The following is a 17,228-nucleotide window of genomic DNA, read 5'->3' as shown; positions in this document are numbered from 1 at the left end:
TGACGAGAGTACACTAATACCTTGGTTACCACATGACAGCTGGAAGCTACTTGATATTAACCAGCTTTCTAGACCTCAATGCTAAAACATCAGCCAGAATTTGCCTTGAACGTTTTGTAATGGAGCGGTAGACTACACACGTCAAACCTGCCACCCACACACTTTGTATGTGGGTGGCAGGTACGGCAGTCTAGCCGCATTCAGCTGGCTAGACTACATAAAAGTGATGCTTGCAAGGTTGCACAACAAGGACATTAGTCACAACTGCGTGGCCACTTGGCTCTCGTTTGATGACAGGCGAAAGCACAACAGACTGTTGAAAGTCGACAGCTTCAAAAAAACTAGTTGATTCCTCTGTAGTACGAATCGGTAATACACGAGAGTGAAACGTGCAGCGAAATCTGCAGCGAAAGAAGCATGGTTTCTGGGTCGACAGCTGTCTTGTGGGTGTGCTTGGCGAGCGACGTCCTGCTGGCGGGTCGCTTCGAAAAAGATGCGGCCACTTCGCTACTGCTTCGTGGCGTGTACGGCAGAGGGTTGCGTTGCGACGAGCTCAGGTTGTGGAACGCGAGAGGCATAGTTCGTATACCTCGGTCCGTGAACGGGTTCGTTGAGCCGTGAACGCGGGAACGTTCACGGTCCAAGATACGATCCAAACGCGATCAAGGTGCCAAATGTCGGCATTCGTTAGCGTCATGATGCACTACTTCGCTTCATTTCTCCCAGACGGCAGCACCATCCGCACCAATGAAACTTTTTCTGCCGTTTCTCCTGTATTCGTTGTACTGACGTCATTTCCGTGACGGAGGTTACGTCATCGAAATCTTGGTGTATCCCGGCATAAAACACGTTCGTGTTAATATTACTGCACAGGCGTTAAGCACCACGACATGCCACTTCTGTCGGTCAACACCACGTGCTGTGTGCCTAACTGTTACGAAGTTTGTAGTTGTCAGAGTGCATTGTGCTCAGAGTCTACTCTACGTCCCTTTCCACTAGGAATCATTGGAAAGAAGCACGTTGGTCCAGAGGAAGTGTATCCGTTCGACTTTGCCCACACGGAGGAGACGGAATCCATTCTGCAGGTCGGACGAAACATTACCAAGATCAGACACCTTGTGCGGCGATTCCTAGCTGCCAACGACACGAGGTGAGACGGCCATCGCTCTCAAACGGCCATATCCAATTTAACTCAAATGTGGAACAGACATATTAGAGCCGCAGGCCTAAAGAAAAGTGAACAAATTAGAAAGGGAGAAAACAGGCTGTCACCAAGAACCTTAAATTAGGGTGCACTGTCGGAAGATATGGGGAGTCGACTCCAGAGAGCCAACAAACCCCACCGAATCCACAGGGCACAGGTGACAAAGGGGGTGGCCGTCTGATGTGCGGCTTTCGCCGACCAGAGCGGCAAGAATGAGCAAGAGCCTTGAACAAAAACAGCACAAAGACTTATATTTAGACAGGCAAGTCACAAACACAAGCACGAGGTAACGGATCGATAATGACAGACAACTTAGATGGAATTCAAATACAAGAAATGGTCCAGTTAGACAAAATGATACAAACAGGAGCGTTAACAAATGAATATTGCGAATCGGAGCAGTTAACTAAAAGAAAACTAACAGTTCGATGCTTATGAGAGACCTAGTCCCAGCATATTCACCGACCGGGCCGGACGATGCACCGCTGTCGGAGGCGATTCGGCTACCTGGGAAGCGTGGCTTCGCTGTAGGCCAGGCCGTCCGAGATGATCACGGTGATTCGAGGCCCGGGAGTACGTTGGAGTCCTCCAGGGCGCGGGTCGCCGGTGGTGTGATGTACAAACTGGCAGGTGCCGTTGTCAATCACGACGTCCAAACGTAGCTGGTTTGCTTAGGCGCGGCTTCTCTTTTAAATGCAGAGCATTTCAGTAACTCACGATGTCACCCGCGTTGGCGTCCGTAGTCCGCACGCTCACTGCGCATGCGCGTCGAGTCGAGGCGAAAGCGAACACATCCCTCGCGAGGGGCATTGGATTGGATTCGAACACTCTCTCGCGAGGGGCATTGGATTGGATTCGATTGGATTGGCTTGGATTGGATTGGCTTGGCTTGGATTTGGATTGAATTGGATTGGATTGGATTGGATTAAAGTGGATTGTGTTGGATTGTGTTGCGTCATAGCCGCGGCACGTTGTGTCATAGCCGCGGCAGACGCGCTTGGGCCGGCGCATGTGCAGTACTCTCTCTTCCGTGGTTTCCTCTCCTTCGGGCGCGCTGCGCATATAACCGGTGTGCCGTTCTCCGGCCAAGCAACATCCGCGGTTGGCTCAAACACCTAGAGTCCACGCCGCTTTACAAGTACGCCAACGTCGTCGACTGGGACCGGCTTACGCAGTCCCCTCAACGTATATAAGCGGTGGAGCGCGCGTTCGGAATTCAGTCAAGGGCGTCTTTGCATGGCTTACGCTTGACGTGACGCTTTGCTTGACTCGAGTAGATGCGACGCATTTACTCGAGTTCCCCCCGTGGGAAGATGCGGGCGGCTTTTGTAGCTGCCTCGCTGAGCAGCCTGGTTTTCTCGGCGAAAAACCACAAACCACATTTCCCATTTCGCGCCATTGTCTCGGAGAACGGGTCTCGGAGAACGGGTCAAAAGCCCCTTGTTTTTTATGGCAGCTTCAATTCAGAGGCCATGGAATGTCCACACATTGTTTTTTTACCTTTGTGCACACTTTTTATAACCGTGCCGGCGCGGAGAGAGAGAGAGCACAACACACAACGCGCCCGCCGCCGTCAGTGAATAACTTCCCTCTTTCTCCCTTCTAGAATCGTCATCGCGCTTTAGCACTGGCAAGGCCACGTGCACCTCCTCGAAAGTACTGGAAGCTTCGACGAAACCGGAGCGGCGGAGGTTTTATTTTTGTTGTTTTCTCGCCGGCGAGCCGGCGAGTGATCGTGTTACCGTCTCTTCGTTCGAGAAAGCTCCATATTGTCTAGGGGTGAATGTAACCGAACTGAATGATTCGAACGGCTGAAGAAGAGTTAGGCGCTGTACAATAAAATGAAAAATTTATACGGTACGTTTAGACGTCGTACGCTCGAGTTTGTGACACAGGCCAAGGTATAAATCTTCTAAACCTAGTTATCGTGAGCGAAAGCAAAGGCTACGCACCAAGCGTTTCGTGAAAGTTTACCTTATCTTGACATTTTGCAGATTGCCGTCTGGCTACATGCACTGGGTGATTGGATTTATCCTTGCACTCGCGCTGAAAGGCACGCACTAACTGCCCACCCGGCTTAAGTGCAGGTGGTGCAGCCGTTTCCTTTTGTAGCGAGAGCTACAGGTGTCGCTTTTTCCCCTCTATGGCCGTATTCTCGCCGTTTCGCTGTGGCCGGTGGCCGCCCCGCGAGCTCAGCGGTTCCCTAGAGTTCCTCTATTCCCTGCGTGAGCTATATAGAGGAACTCTAGTTCCCTAGCTGGCAGCGGTCCCTAGCCGCCGCAGCTGGCAGTGCCGCTCGCCGCAAAAAAAAAAAAAAAAGAAAGAATAAAGACAATAAAAAACACAACAAAATAAAAAAAGACACAAAATTAAAAATTATAAAAAGGAAAAAAATCGTATGTATAGAAGGTGGGATTCGTCCTGAGATATGGAAAGTGAGTCGGAGAGACTTATAGAAGCCAGGCTACATCGTCGGAACGAAACAAAGAGGAGGCAGCGAGCCCAGGAGACAGAGGAGGAACGCTCGAGCCGCACGCCTCGAGAAGCGCCGTAAGTACGAAGCGGCCAGGCGAGCGGATTCAGATGAGGATGGTTTGGCTAGTTCGGCATCTCGTGACAGGGCGGCGGATCAACGACGGAATGAAACCAGGGGCCGAATTCTCTAAAACGACGGGGCGTCGCTTTGAAACGACGGGGTAGCGCCATGCAAATGCATGTGTTCTGGGGTTGGGGCCGTCGCTTTGGGGTGTTTTCACGGGGACTGAGCCGCAGAAAAGCAGTGTGGCAAGGGCACGAAGGGACACCCACTGCCCCCCGTCATTTCTCTCGTAGCTTCGCGCCCTTGCCACACTGCTTTTCTGCGGCTCAGTCCCCGTGAAAACACCCCAAAGCGACGGCCCCAACCCCAGAACACATGCATTTGCATGGCGCTACCCCGTCATTTCAAAGCGACGCCTGTTTTTTAGAGGAGGAGGAGGAGTACAACTTTTATTACTTCGAAAAGCCTTGTGGGTGGAGCCCTCAGTCCAGGGCTCCATTGGAGCAACCCGCCGTCTTCGCCCGTTCGATCAGCTGCAGCTGTCTGCTGGGGCAAGAGCTAGCGAGTTCTCTCTCCCACTGCTCTCGGGAGGGGTTTGGGATGGGGTCAATGTGGGGGTTAACTTGGCATTCCCATACCATGTGATAAAGCGTGGCAGGGACGCCGCAGTGTCTGCACAGGGGATCATAGAGGGTGGGGTGTATAGCGTGCAGCCTCGTAGGGTGTGGGTATGTGTTCGTCTGGAGTTGACGAAGAGCAGCCTGTTGGGGCCTGGTTAGTTGCTCAGAAACTGGAGGGTATCGCATTCGGCCAAGCCGGTAATGCTGTGTGATGTCCTTGTACGTGAGAAGGGGGTATATTGTCCTTTCCTCTTCTTCTAACGGTGCTCGGCTGACCAAATCTCGAGCGAAGGCGTGCGCCGCCTGCAGTTTCCGCAGAGAGAAGAGTGGGCTGGGGTCCAGATTATTCTGATGTTTCTCCGAGGTGGGTGTTGAAGGATGATGCCGAGAGCGAGTGTGGAAATTCTTCCTGCCGCATAATTTCTGTATGCGGCTTGGCAGTCCGTGATGATGGTGGATGCTCGGGTTTGGGCGATTGCGAGGGCGATTGCCGTCTCTTCTGCTTGCAGCGTTGTTGCCTTCCGTAATGTTAAGCTACTGAGGAGGGAGTGGGGTGTGGCGGTTACCGCAGCTTTTACTTTATACCGGGCATAGTCCGCGGCGTCAGTGTATACCACCTCCTCGGATTTTCCGTACTGACGTTGAAGAGCTTCTGCCCTAGCCGCTCTTCGTGCTTGATGGTGTTTGGGATGCATATTCCTCGGCAAGGGGTGAAGTTTCAGTCTTGTCCTGATTTCTAGAGGAACTATGCCCGCATCTTCCGTCTCCGTGAGAGCGTTAAGCTTTAAAGAGGTCAAAACTGATCGGCCGGTGCTAGTGAGGCCGAGCCGGACTTGCTGCGCCGTGAGATGGGCTTCCACGATTTCTTCTATGGTGTTGTGTATCCCTAGTGCTGCAAGACGTTCGGTGGATGTTGTCGGTGGGAGGGCCAAGGCTTGTTTGTAAGCTTTCCTGATAAGGGTGTTGAGCTTTTGTTTGTCTGCTGCTTGGAGGATCGTGTAGGGAGTTACGTATGCGAGGCGTGAAATTATAAATGCTTGAACGAGCTTTATCGTATCTTGTTCTTTCATGCCATACTTTTGAGTCGATACTCTGCGGATCATTCTTGTTATCTGAGCAGTGGATGAGTCCAGTTTTTGAAGTAGGCGGGTGTTCTTGCAGTCTTCTTGATAGGTCATGCCGAGAATTTTGATGTGATCGGTGGGTTCTATGCGTATACCGTCCATCATTATGTAGAACGAGGTAGATAGGTCATGACGACGTTTTTGCACCAGCAGGAGTTCAGATTTTTGGGGAGCGCAGGCGAGTCCGCATTCTTTCGCGTACGTGTGTACAATATCTGCAGCCTTCTGCAATCTCTCCTGCATTTCCCCTTCCGACCCTTTAGCTATCCATATTGTGATGTCGTCTGCATAAAGACCATGTTTTATGTCTGGAATGCTTCCAAGTTTTTGGGGCAGGTTTATCATTGCGATGTTGAACAGCATCGGAGATAATACAGCGCCTTGCGGCGTGCCTCTGCTTCCATATTTGTGGGGGTTGGACTGCAGGTCGCCTACTTTCAGGATCGCCTGTCTGGCTGTTAAAAAATCTCTAACGTAGCCGTATGTACGTTCTCCGCAGTCTAAGGAGGCGAGATTTCTGAGTATGGCTATGTGGGCTACATTATCAAATGCTCCCTTTAGGTCAAGTGCGAGAACTGCCTTGGGTGCATTTTTGCTTGCGGTCTCAAAAATTTCTTTTTTTAATTGTAGTAGTATGTCCTGCGTCGATAGCTTTGGCCGGAATCCAAACATTGTGTGTGGAATGCGATCGGTGTCCTCGAGGTAGTTCTGAAGTCTCTGTAGAACGACGTGCTCCATGAGTTTCCCCACGCAAGATGTTAAAGAAATTGGGCGTAGGTTCTCTATACATGGTGTTTTCCCCGGTTTTGGAAAGAGCCTCACTTCTGCCTCTTTCCATTCTTTGGGAAGCTTGCTGCCGATCCAACAGTCGTTCATATAGTTAGTGAGGAGCTCTATAGAAGTGTCGTCGAGGTTCATCAGTGTTTTATTGGTGATCTTGTCTTTGCCGGGAGTGGTGTTTCTGCGGAGTTTGAGAAGTGCTGCTCGTACCTCTGCCGTGGTGATGGGCTTGTCTAATTCCAAGTTCGGGGATCCTGTGTAATCAGGGAGCTGATCCTGTTGTACTTCAGGGAGGTATCTGTCCCTAAGCGCAGTGATGAGTGACTGCTCGCTTCCTTGAAATTTATGCATTATCGTTTGCATTTTATTGCAAGTTTCAGTTTTACTTCGGGCAGGATCTATGAGGTAGCGAAGGAGGTTCCACGTTTTGGAGGTACTAAGTCTGCCACTGAGGCCATCGCACATGTGGGCCCAGTTTTGGTGGCATAACTTTGCTGCATATGTTGCTGCCTCAGTGTTGATTTGCGCAATACGTCGTCTGAGCTTTTTGTTATGACGTTAGCGTTTCCACCTCCGCATTAAGCTATTTCTCGCCTCCCATAAGTGTGCGAGATGGTTGTCAATTGCTGGCGTTTCGGTGCTTGTCTGAATATTCTTGGTGTAGGTGTTCACTTCTGCGGCTAGCGTTTGTGCCAATTGTCCAATGTCCTTGATTTCTTCTTGCTGCGCCTGGCTTCTGGCCTTTCTGAAGCTATTCCAGTCGGTTAATTTGATTGCGCCTAGATTTCTCCTATATTGAGGTCCCGGAAGCACAGTTTCTATAATCATATGGTCACTTCCGAGATTATCCTCTCTGTTATGCCATGTGGCTCTCGGAGCGTTGGCTGCCAGCGTAAGATCGGGGCAGGTGTCCCTCACCGTGCTCGTGCCGATTCTGGTCGGTAGGTGGTGTTCGGTGAGCAGAATAAGTTGCTCTTCATCCATGATGGTCAAGAGTTCGCGACCCCTCTTTGTTTGGTATGTGTATCCCCAGGCGGTGTGTGCCGCATTGAAATCCCCGGTGACTATGAAACGGTTTTCTGCTGCGATACACTTAGCCTGACGAATAATATCCGCCAATCCAATGGCGTGGTTTTTAGGGCGACAATATACGTTGAGAACAAATGTGCTCTTTTTCTTCTTCGTCTTCTGAGGAATTAATTCGACGAGAATGTTATCATGGCTATGAGTGGTTAGTTGATGCTGTATGGCCGTGATGTCCTTTTTAATGAGCGTACACACGTCTCTCCCGTTCTGCGTGGTGATAGTTAAGTAGCCGGGCAGTTTAGCGATTGAGGTCGTTTCCTGAAGGGCTATGACATCTGGTGGATCAGAGAGGAGGGAAACATACTGTTGGAGATCGCCTCTTTTATTTTTAAAGCTGCGGCAGTTCCACTGCCAAATAGTTAGTTTTGGTTGATGCTTGGGTTTAGAGGGAGTCGTCAGCGGCTTGGTTTTAGAGTGAGTCGTCATATCCGGTGTTTTTGGTGTCCGCAGGTGTGGCGTCGTTCGTTTCTGGTCTGCTGTACGGCTTTTCTCTTCGAGCAAAGCGATTTGTGGGCGTTTGCTGTTGTCGTTCCAAGCGTTCTACCCGGGCGACCAGATTTTGATTTTGCTCCGTCAGTTGGGTCAACTGACTGCTAATTTGTTTCATTTGGGAAATTACTGCAGGGAGTGTATCTCGCACTGCTTCGTGTATTTCTGTCAGGCCATTCTGCAAATCTTCTTTCGTTATGAAGTTATTTTCTTCTCCGATATCCACGGGTTGGGATGTCTCTGAATTCGGCCCCAGGAGGAGGCAACGAGCTGCGCGCGGGGACAGAAGAATGTGCTCGGCGTATCTAACAGCAACTTAGCGAGAGGTAACAACCAAACCTTCACACTCAGGCGTATACGAAGCTAAACGATAAAGATGTAACTGTAGAGAGAACCAAGCTAAACAATAACATTAACCGTACCTCTCGCTACACACACCCAGGCATAACTGAGTTAAGCTACAGCCAATTTTTTGCATAGTCACATGGCACCACAGCGGCGAGGCTCCTAGCAAGTGAAGCGATAAGAAAGGTGCAGCTTGCATTCCGCAGCTTGCACCTTGAAGGATGTAGCATAGTAGAGCTTTCACTCTAAAAACCAAAAATTACATGTTCAGGATTCGCGAAACCTTAAAGGAGCCATGAAGAGAAAACACAAGTTTGGTTCATTCGAAAGATTGCCTCGTTAGAATCATAACGACACCACTTATAACGCAAACTTCGCTCAAATAAGCTACATAATTAGGAAAAAAGGAAATGACCATGCGACCCACCAGCTCATTTTCCGCAACAGAACCTATGATGTCACTCGAGAATGCTCTGCGATTGGCGGAGGCTGGCAAAAGCAAACGCATGTTAGGCAGGGCTTACAGTTTGCATAGCGAGCTAAATGCCCATGAAACATACTGCACATTCTTTTTATGACAAAGAACGGTGGAGTAAACGGTTGAAGTTCCGAACGAACACGCAAGCGTGTATGCCAATGCGTACGAAACTACCACCAGCCGAACTCGACATCTCGCCGTCGCCACCGTCGCGCAGACGAATTTTTGGGTTCAAGGCTCTTCGGGGCCAACGAACCGTCCCAGCACGCACAGCCGCGACCTTGCTTGATATCGTAATCCCTTCACAGGAGGTTGGCCGTCATATCGCCAACCAGCAATGGTAAAAATAGAAACAAGGGGAGTAAGGAACACAGAGCAGCAACGAGATAGTGCCACTCGTCGCACAGGTTTCGGTATGGAGGTCGTGTTGGCTTGCTGCTGTCGTTACGAGCTCGTTTACAGTTTACAACCACTGAAAACTTCAGTTTGTTCGAGTACTTTACAATGAAATTTCGTTGCTGTGTTTTGAAATGCCCATGTAGTACGGGCAAATCGTCGAGGGAGTGCGACATCCCCGCCGGTGAGATCTCCTTTCATGTGCTGCCCAACGACGAACCTCGGCGAAGCAAGTGGCTACGTTTTGTGAACTTTGCAAACGGAGGAGAAAGAGAGCTAAAGGAAGTACGAGTGTGCTCGCTTCATTTCCGAGGAAGTGATTACGGCACGGACCCGGACATGCTGGCGCTCGTCGCCGACTTCGTCAAAGCGCTCTGACCTTGGGAAAAAAAAATTGCCGTACACACCGCGCATTGACGCTCGAATCTTTCTGGTCGGAGCAGAGAGCTCGAGCGAACGGCTTTCCATACACGACACCGGCCAACTATCATAAGCGATACTGCTACTGAAATTGAAAATACGGCACATAACGTACCAGTCAGTATTCGTCCGTCGCGACGGGGCTGACGAGGCAGCGGTGCCGACGGCTGGGCGTTCGTCTGTTGTGGCTATCGCGGAATGGTCGCTTTCCCGTCCACCGCGTATCCCACAACTCTTGCCGCTCGTGCACTTAGAAGCATTGAGCGTTCAAGTGGTGTGAGGTTGTTAAACGCAAGCCCGAGCTCCTCGGCGAGAGTTCTGTTCTCCGGATCAGGCGATTCCATGACTAGTGCTGCGGGTGCACTAGGTTTTACTAGTATTTTTAAAATGGCCGCCGTCTCGGTCGACTCCCGCGTGTGGGTGCTATATGGAGTCGACATACTCAGTATCTGTTTCATGGACCGGCTCGTATGACGCCATTGTTCACGTGACGAAATGTGCAATTTTAGCGGGAGATTTAAAATTTTGGCTTAAATTGCCTTATTTCTCAGTGAATAAAGCATCATTTTCTTCCGGGAAAGCGCTTGGGGTACTATGAAACACCTAATCTTTCGAATAAAACAAACTTTTGTTTTCTCTTCATGGCTCCTTTAAAACTGTAGGCTTTAATGCGCTGACGATAAGCCCATGCTATGAGGCGCGTCGTAGTTGGGGTGCTCTAGATTAATTTGAACCACCCGAGAATCTTTAGAAATTGCGCCGAGGTCTCGACACACAGGCATTCTCCCTCTTCCATGAAAGCTTCATTTAAATAACTGATCGTCAGCTGATAGCGACCTTGCATCCCCCCCCCCCCTTTTTTTTTGCAGGCCTTTTTTCCTCTACGTCGCATTTCACGACCCCCATCGCTGCGGTCACACGCACCCGCAATACGGGGCGTTCTGCGAAAAGTTTGGCGACGGCTCTCCTGGCATGGGACTCATCCCCGACTGGACACCCCAGCACTACAACCCCGACCAAGTGATCGTGCCCCCCTTCGTTCCCGACACGCCGGCAGCTCGTGCAGACATCGCCGCTCAGTACACGACGGTTGGACGGCTGGACCAAGGCAGGGGACACTTACTATACCAGCTTCCACAGCATAAAGGAGCACCGACACTACATTTCAGATAACTACATAAAAGGCTTCCTTTGTATATGGAGATACATTCCGGCAAGTTTCAACAGTACCGGTTCAGTACATCATATTTTTAATCAATTTTAATCTTTGTGCGCACGAGAAGCTCAGAATGGATACCCTTTCGCAATCGGCATCTGCATGACGCCATCTACTCCTCCTGGCCCTAAACTGTTGACGTGAGGGCCACGTGACGTGGCCAACGCGCTGGCTGCGGTTGACGCGCGCACGGCCTGCGCGCGCCGTGCGCGCCAGACTGCGCTCACGGTTGGCGCGCAGTCTGGACGCGCGCACGCGTTCAGATCGGCAGTGGTGCGATCAGAACGGTGACGTCACAAGCGCATTCCTGTCATGGCGGCGGCCTCGGTGTTCGTTTTTTCATTTAACGCATGTTAAAGGAGTACTAACACGACATTGTCCTGTTAAGTTTTTTTTTTCGCTGCTGTGCGTGCCTACCAGTCCACTAATCATAGAATGGCACACCAGGGGCGGTATTGTCGTAACTGTCCCTTTTGAAAACGTCCCTTTTGCGTCCCTTTCATCGTGACGTAACTTCCGGTTAGAGGTGGACGTTGGCAGCATGGAGGAAGGTTGGCAGTGGTTTGCCGCGCTTGCGTTACGTCACTTCCGGTTGTTGGCTTTTAGCCAATCAGGACTCGCCAAAAGGGACACTTTTGAAAGGGACGCAAAAGGGACAAAACTCGAGAATACCGCCCCAGATGGTCGATAGCAGCGTAAAAAATTATTTACAGCCTCGTTTATTCGTGTCACTTTCGCTCTCGACAAAACGAACTCCAAGGCGACCGCCATGACAGGACGGTGCTCATGACGTCACCGTTCTGTTGCATCACTGCCGGTGCGGACGCGCGCGGGCGCAGACTGTCCGTGGTCTGCACCATCGCGACGCACCCAGGGAGCATGACGTCTGTCCCAAAACCGCGACGTGGCACACACGGCGGAGCAGCACGTACGCGCCAATCGCGCCCAGCACGTCGGGGACGTTTGGGGACAGTTTGGGGACGCTTTGGGGACAGGAGGAGCAGATGGCGTCATGCTGATGTCGATTGCGAAGGGGTATCCGTTCTGCACTTTCTTGCATGCGCAAATATTAAAATTGATTTAAAATATTTAATACTGAACGGTTACTGTTGAAACTTGCTGGGAGATTTTTCCATATGCAAAGGAAGCGTTTTACATAGCTATCTTAGCTTTGAAAGTTCTTGTCAGAACTCGTATAAAGATGTGCTCAAAGAGGTTCGTGGTAAGTTGCTGGTTCACTTGATCATGGTACGAAGGCACAGCAGCGCGGACGGATATGTTTGTAAGCACCTGGCGTTTTTAAATTTCATCCTCAAAGTTTAGTTTGACAAAGCGCAAACGCTGCTTCACAAAGTTAAAATGTTCATAATACCAGCAGTGGGTTCTTATACCCTTCGAGTGCCATATTGCTGAAACCAATATTGCACCGTGAGACAAAGCCTTTAGTTTAAAGAAGCTTTCTGTAGCAAGGCCTGCTCCTAAAAAAGATGTGGAAACATTCGTAAACAAAAAGAAATATAGCTGTTCAATTATTTTTAACTCCTTAAAAGAGAACAAGAAATTGAAGCTTGCAATGATTTACGTGTAAAGTATTCTGCGTGGGAAACGTATAAGTTTCGACATACGTGAGAAAATTGTTTTGAGATGAAACGCAGGCTTGTGAAACACACAGAGCTACGCCTACGACTCCACGAAACAGCACTTAAAATAAAAATTTGCACTAAAAGTGGATTTCGGTGCTCGTCCAAGCAGCATTCAAATATGTGCTGGCTCACACGCACAAAATGCCTACAGCATCCAGATGCATTTCAAAACTTAACGCCAATTTGTGGTTGGAGCGTACAACTGCTTCTTGAATTACATTCGAGCAGGAAATGATAACACGGTGCTTTGCATTTGCATGATACAGGGGTGGGCCTGGTACTGTCCGAGCTGGAGAGCGCTGGATTCAAAGACAACACCCTGGTTATTTATTCCTCGGACAATGGGATTCCATTCCCAAATGGAAGGACCAACCTGTATGAGGCTGGCGTCAAGGAGCCCTTTATCATCAGTGACCCAACACGACCCAGCTCAGCTGGCAAGGTAACGGAACTTGTCCCTCTTTAAAAAGCACCTTAAATCTGGCCGGCTTGCTGCAAACTTTTAAATGCAGAGCATTTCTTTAACTCACATGTAGCGTCCGCCGTCCGTCCGCAACAGCGATCACCTACACTACAAAAAAAAATAGTTATCGGCGCCTGGTTTCGATCCCACGACCCTGCGGGCGGAACGCAAGGTACATGGTGCACTTCCCACTGCGCCACAAAACCGACACAGAATCAAAGGCTACGAACGCGCCTTATATCCTTGACTCATTCAAACTACGTCAAGAAGCTGCTGATACAACGCATTCACTACCACCAACTCCCCAAACACTAAACGTTAACGCAATACACCCACCCCCTATGCGACGCATTTACTCGAGTCCCCCTCGCGGGGAGATGGGCCCAATTTTTTTTCAAGTCACTGCAGGCAAAAAAATTTTGTTTTTCGCACAGGCCAAATTGAATGGACTAGAATAGGCTGGTCTCAACTGACCTTTTTCCAGTAGCGATCTGCGCATGCGCGGGTTGCCGGTCCGCCATTCTCGGCAGTAGCCTGGGGCGAAATAAACAAAAGGGCGTCCTTGCGATCAGCTTGCTGCTTGGGGAGCGGCTGTGCCTCCTAGGGCTGCACGTTTTTATTTCCACTTTTCGGTCAGTTCGCAGTGCGTTCGTAAGTGCACACAAAAAAGGCTTTCAAAGGAAAGGGGAAAACATGTTTGAGGCTGACCACGACGCGAGCACTTGGCTACCAGTGAGGGAGTAACGAAAATGACAAAAAAAAAAGTGAAGAAAAAGGGGTGCTGCGGCCACTGCAGATTTCCTGCTACCGTGACATTCATGTGAAAGGCACGGGTGACGGGCGGGTGTGGGAGGGACTGCAGGACCAGGATACTTTGTGCACGATCGAGTTCTCCGAAAGCCAAACATTTTTATGGGCGTGCCTTACTGCCAGTTTAGGTTCGCTGTGCCGGCCGCTGGACCAGTACTGGAAAAAGGTCCATTTTTCGTCGTGTTTTGTTCAAGCACTACTGAAAGCAATATATTTTACTGCGAGGCACAACCGTTACTCTGATGTGGCGCCCTTTCAAAAGATTTACGCTTGAATTTTGTCTTTGTTCAGCCATGGCGTCAGGTGAAGTAATCGTGTCACACGCCCCAGCCAGCCTTTTATATTCTACTACAACCATGTAAGCTGTGCTCCTTTCACAGGTGTATTTTCAGCCAAGCTACTCCCTTTTAAGACGTCCATCTTAAGCGCAGAAAAAAACAGGGACACAGTAGACAAGGACAAGCGCTTGTCCTTGTCTACTGTGTCCGTTTTTTTCTGCGCTTAAGATGAACGTCATGGAATACCAACTAGCCCCAACGCAAGCCCTCCCTTTTAAGACGTGTTCCCCCCATGCTACTCCCTTCTAAAGAGTATCTTTTACTCCTGCTACTCCTATTTAAGGTACATTTTTAGCCATGCTACTCCTTTTAAGGCATTTTACACGTTACTCCTTTCTAAAGAGTATTTTTACCCCTGCTGCTCCTATTCAAGGTGCATGTACAGCCCTTTTAAGGCGCATAATTTTCTTCTCATCAGGCATGGTTTAATCAGGTTCCACCCTTCGCATATTATACAGTAGTCATTGCGTAGCAATTGCCAGTAATACTTGTTTCTACCAATACACCCAAATCATAACTTTTACACAGGCTACCTTAACAAAGATTCCTTCAAAAGTACTCTGCCTGACTTTTTAACATCCTCATCGCCCTTCACTTTCTTTCCGACTTAACGCAGCACTCAGACGCGCTGGTCAGCCTCCTAGACGTCGTACCCACCGTCCTCGAATGGTTCTCTGTCCCCATCCCCCAGTACACAATCTTCAAGAAGCCCGTCCTCCTCACCGGTTCCTCCGTACTCCCGCTCCTTGGCGAGGAGCCCAAGACAACTGCACAAACGGCGCGGGAGTTTGTCTACACCAGCCACAGCCTTCACGAAGTCACCATGTACTACCCGATGAGGGCGGTGCGCTCCGACCGCTTCAGGCTCATCCACAACCTCAACTACAAAATGCCCTTCCCCATAGACCAGGACTTTTACGTGTCCCCGACGTTCCAAGACATCCTCAATCGGACGGAAGAAAAGGAGCCACTCCATTGGAGCAAGACGCTCCGCGGCTACTACTACAGGGATGAGTGGGAGCTCTACGACTTGGAAGGGGATCGCGACGAGTTGAAGAACTTGGCGTATAATGCGAGCTACGCGACGATTTTTGAGGAGCTCAAGCAGACGCTGCTCAAGTGGCAGCGGACGACGAACGACCCCTGGATCTGTGCGCCGCATTCAGTGTTGGAAGATTCAGGAGCGTTCAAGCAAGACCCTCAGTGCCTACCACTTCACAATGAGATGTAATGATTTGGCGAATGAAAACAGGACTTTGCAACAATTTGTCATTGCTTTAAAGGGACAAACACCCAATTTTTGTGGAGATTGGTCGATTGTGGGGTTAAACTGGGGTTTAACACACTGACCTTCCACAGGGGATGAGGCGCGCCCTAGCATAGGGCTCCGGATTAATTTTGACCACCTGGGGATCTTTCTAGGGTTGCCACCTGCCCGGTTTTGGACCGGCCCGACCGGTTTTTTAAACAGCGGGCCGGTTGCCGGTCCATATCTAAAACCGGCCATCATTGGCCGGTTTTTTGGCCCTTGTGCCGTGATTATGTCCGTTTTGGCGTTTTATAAGCATCAATTCAACAACTAAGACGATGAATATGTGTCTACAAGCTGCGCAAACACACACGAGCAGAGAAAATACGCGGGCGAGCGCACTGCCTGAGATGGAGGGGGACCTAAGGGAGGAACAAAACAACGAAATGCTACCGCCGCGGTCAGCAATTGCGGTTACTTTTCGGTGAAATCACTTTCAGTACAAACATTATGTTGATTTCTCTCTAAGAAAACACTACAATAAATGGCACTGCATGTCAAAAACACGGCGTCTTTTTTCCCACATAAATTAAACATTCTATACACCCCCCCGAAGGGCCGGTTTTTTTTTTTTCGGGGAAAGGCGGCAACTTTATCTTTAACGTGCTCCGAAATCTTGAACACACAGGCATTTTTGCTTTTCGCTTCCATCAGAAAAGTGGCCGCCGCAGCCGGGCATCGAACCCCCGTCCTCGTGCTCAGCAGAAGAACGCCTTAGCTAACACTGAGCCATCGCGGCGGGTAATTTTTGTGGAGTATATGCTATACACCCAAATAAACTGCATAACTTACGACACCTTGGACCAATACGGTTTCCTAATAGGACCCTAGAATGCTTGAAACCATAACGGTGAGCTCTGTGGCAACGTATACTTTAACTGTACCCGAGGCGAAAACTTGTCCTCAGCCAAAATAATACTAAAACAGTTTTTCCTATTCCTTTATGTGGTTTTTAAATGAAGAATTAAAACCGATGAAGCTATTCATATGGGAACGGTAGCGTCACACTTGCAAATTAAATGGTGCTACCTTTCAGACTTCAGAAGGCTTAGTTCAAAATTAGTTATTTCCACCAATTAATTTACAAATTCCTCGCAGCTACCTCACTTTGTAAAACACTGGCTTTCATACGAGACAGAAGACGTGCACTCCAAAAAATCGGTTGTCTGTCCCTTTAAGTAACTCCACATTTTTATTGATGGCAATGTTTAGTTTAAACCCTGCTTCATTTACTCCATTTTCAGGGCATTCAAGTGGGACCCTGAGCGCTACAATCTGTAATGACTGGCAGACTTGGAAAGTGAAAACAAGGCTCTGAACCTTTTTGTCTCCACTGTACAAAAGGTGTCGAGTATTTGATTTCAAGCAACCGCATTTAGATTAGCAACGGTAGTGCTGTTTAGGGTTAAAAGTTTGCTTACATTAATCTATCTCCTTTTACAGAGCTTATGGGAAAATTCGGTGCTTTGAGATGTGCCTATAACTATGATCTCTATTATGGCAAGCTTAGTTGATCCTGCTTCACTTAAGAGCACACAACAGACAAGCACAAAAATGAGATGAAAAAAAAAAAAAAACAGTTAAACTACATCAGTGGGAGATCCAATGACAGATCCTCAAGAGTGAAGCAGCATTACATTCATCTTTGCTTTGCTAGAGCTCCTTATACCTGCAACTGCCTCTTTTTGCATGAATTAATGATCCGTATCTCTTGTTTCAGAATATGTACCAAATCCAAATACAAATTATCCAGAACGTGTACCAAATCTGTGCATAATAATATAATCGTCAACACATTTTTCATGCCTTGGTACACACTTTCTCCGTGTTTTTGTAGCTCTGCCAGCATGCAAGGGTGCTGGCAGTTCATGTAAGATCCGTCAGGTCACTAAACATGACAATGCATCAACCCCCAATTTAAGTTGCCCCAAGTAGTACGTACAAGAGAGTTGCATGTGCAGTCATGAA

General features: G+C 49.2%; 1 protein-coding gene across 1 annotated transcript in view; it reads left to right on the top strand.

Annotated features, from left to right (window-relative positions):
- The window catches only part of Sgsh (N-sulfoglucosamine sulfohydrolase), a 33,939-nt gene extending 18,723 nt beyond the window's left edge, over positions 1-15,216 (top strand). The window contains exons 3-6 of the mRNA XM_077670612.1: positions 1,000-1,150; positions 10,351-10,589; positions 12,607-12,782; positions 14,568-15,216. Coding sequence (XP_077526738.1) covers positions 1,000-1,150; positions 10,351-10,589; positions 12,607-12,782; positions 14,568-15,182 — 1,181 coding nt within the window. The 3' untranslated portion in view covers positions 15,183-15,216. The remainder of the gene's footprint in view (positions 1-999; positions 1,151-10,350; positions 10,590-12,606; positions 12,783-14,567) is intronic.
- The last annotated feature ends 2,012 nt before the right edge of the window (positions 15,217-17,228 follow it).

Source organism: Haemaphysalis longicornis, unplaced genomic scaffold (assembly GCF_048455015.1).
Source record: "Haemaphysalis longicornis isolate Haplotype H1 unplaced genomic scaffold, Haemaphysalis longicornis Haplotype H1 scaffold_5, whole genome shotgun sequence".
Taxonomy (NCBI): domain Eukaryota; kingdom Metazoa; phylum Arthropoda; class Arachnida; order Ixodida; family Ixodidae; genus Haemaphysalis; species Haemaphysalis longicornis.
This window is presented reverse-complemented; position numbering and strand designations above follow the sequence as displayed.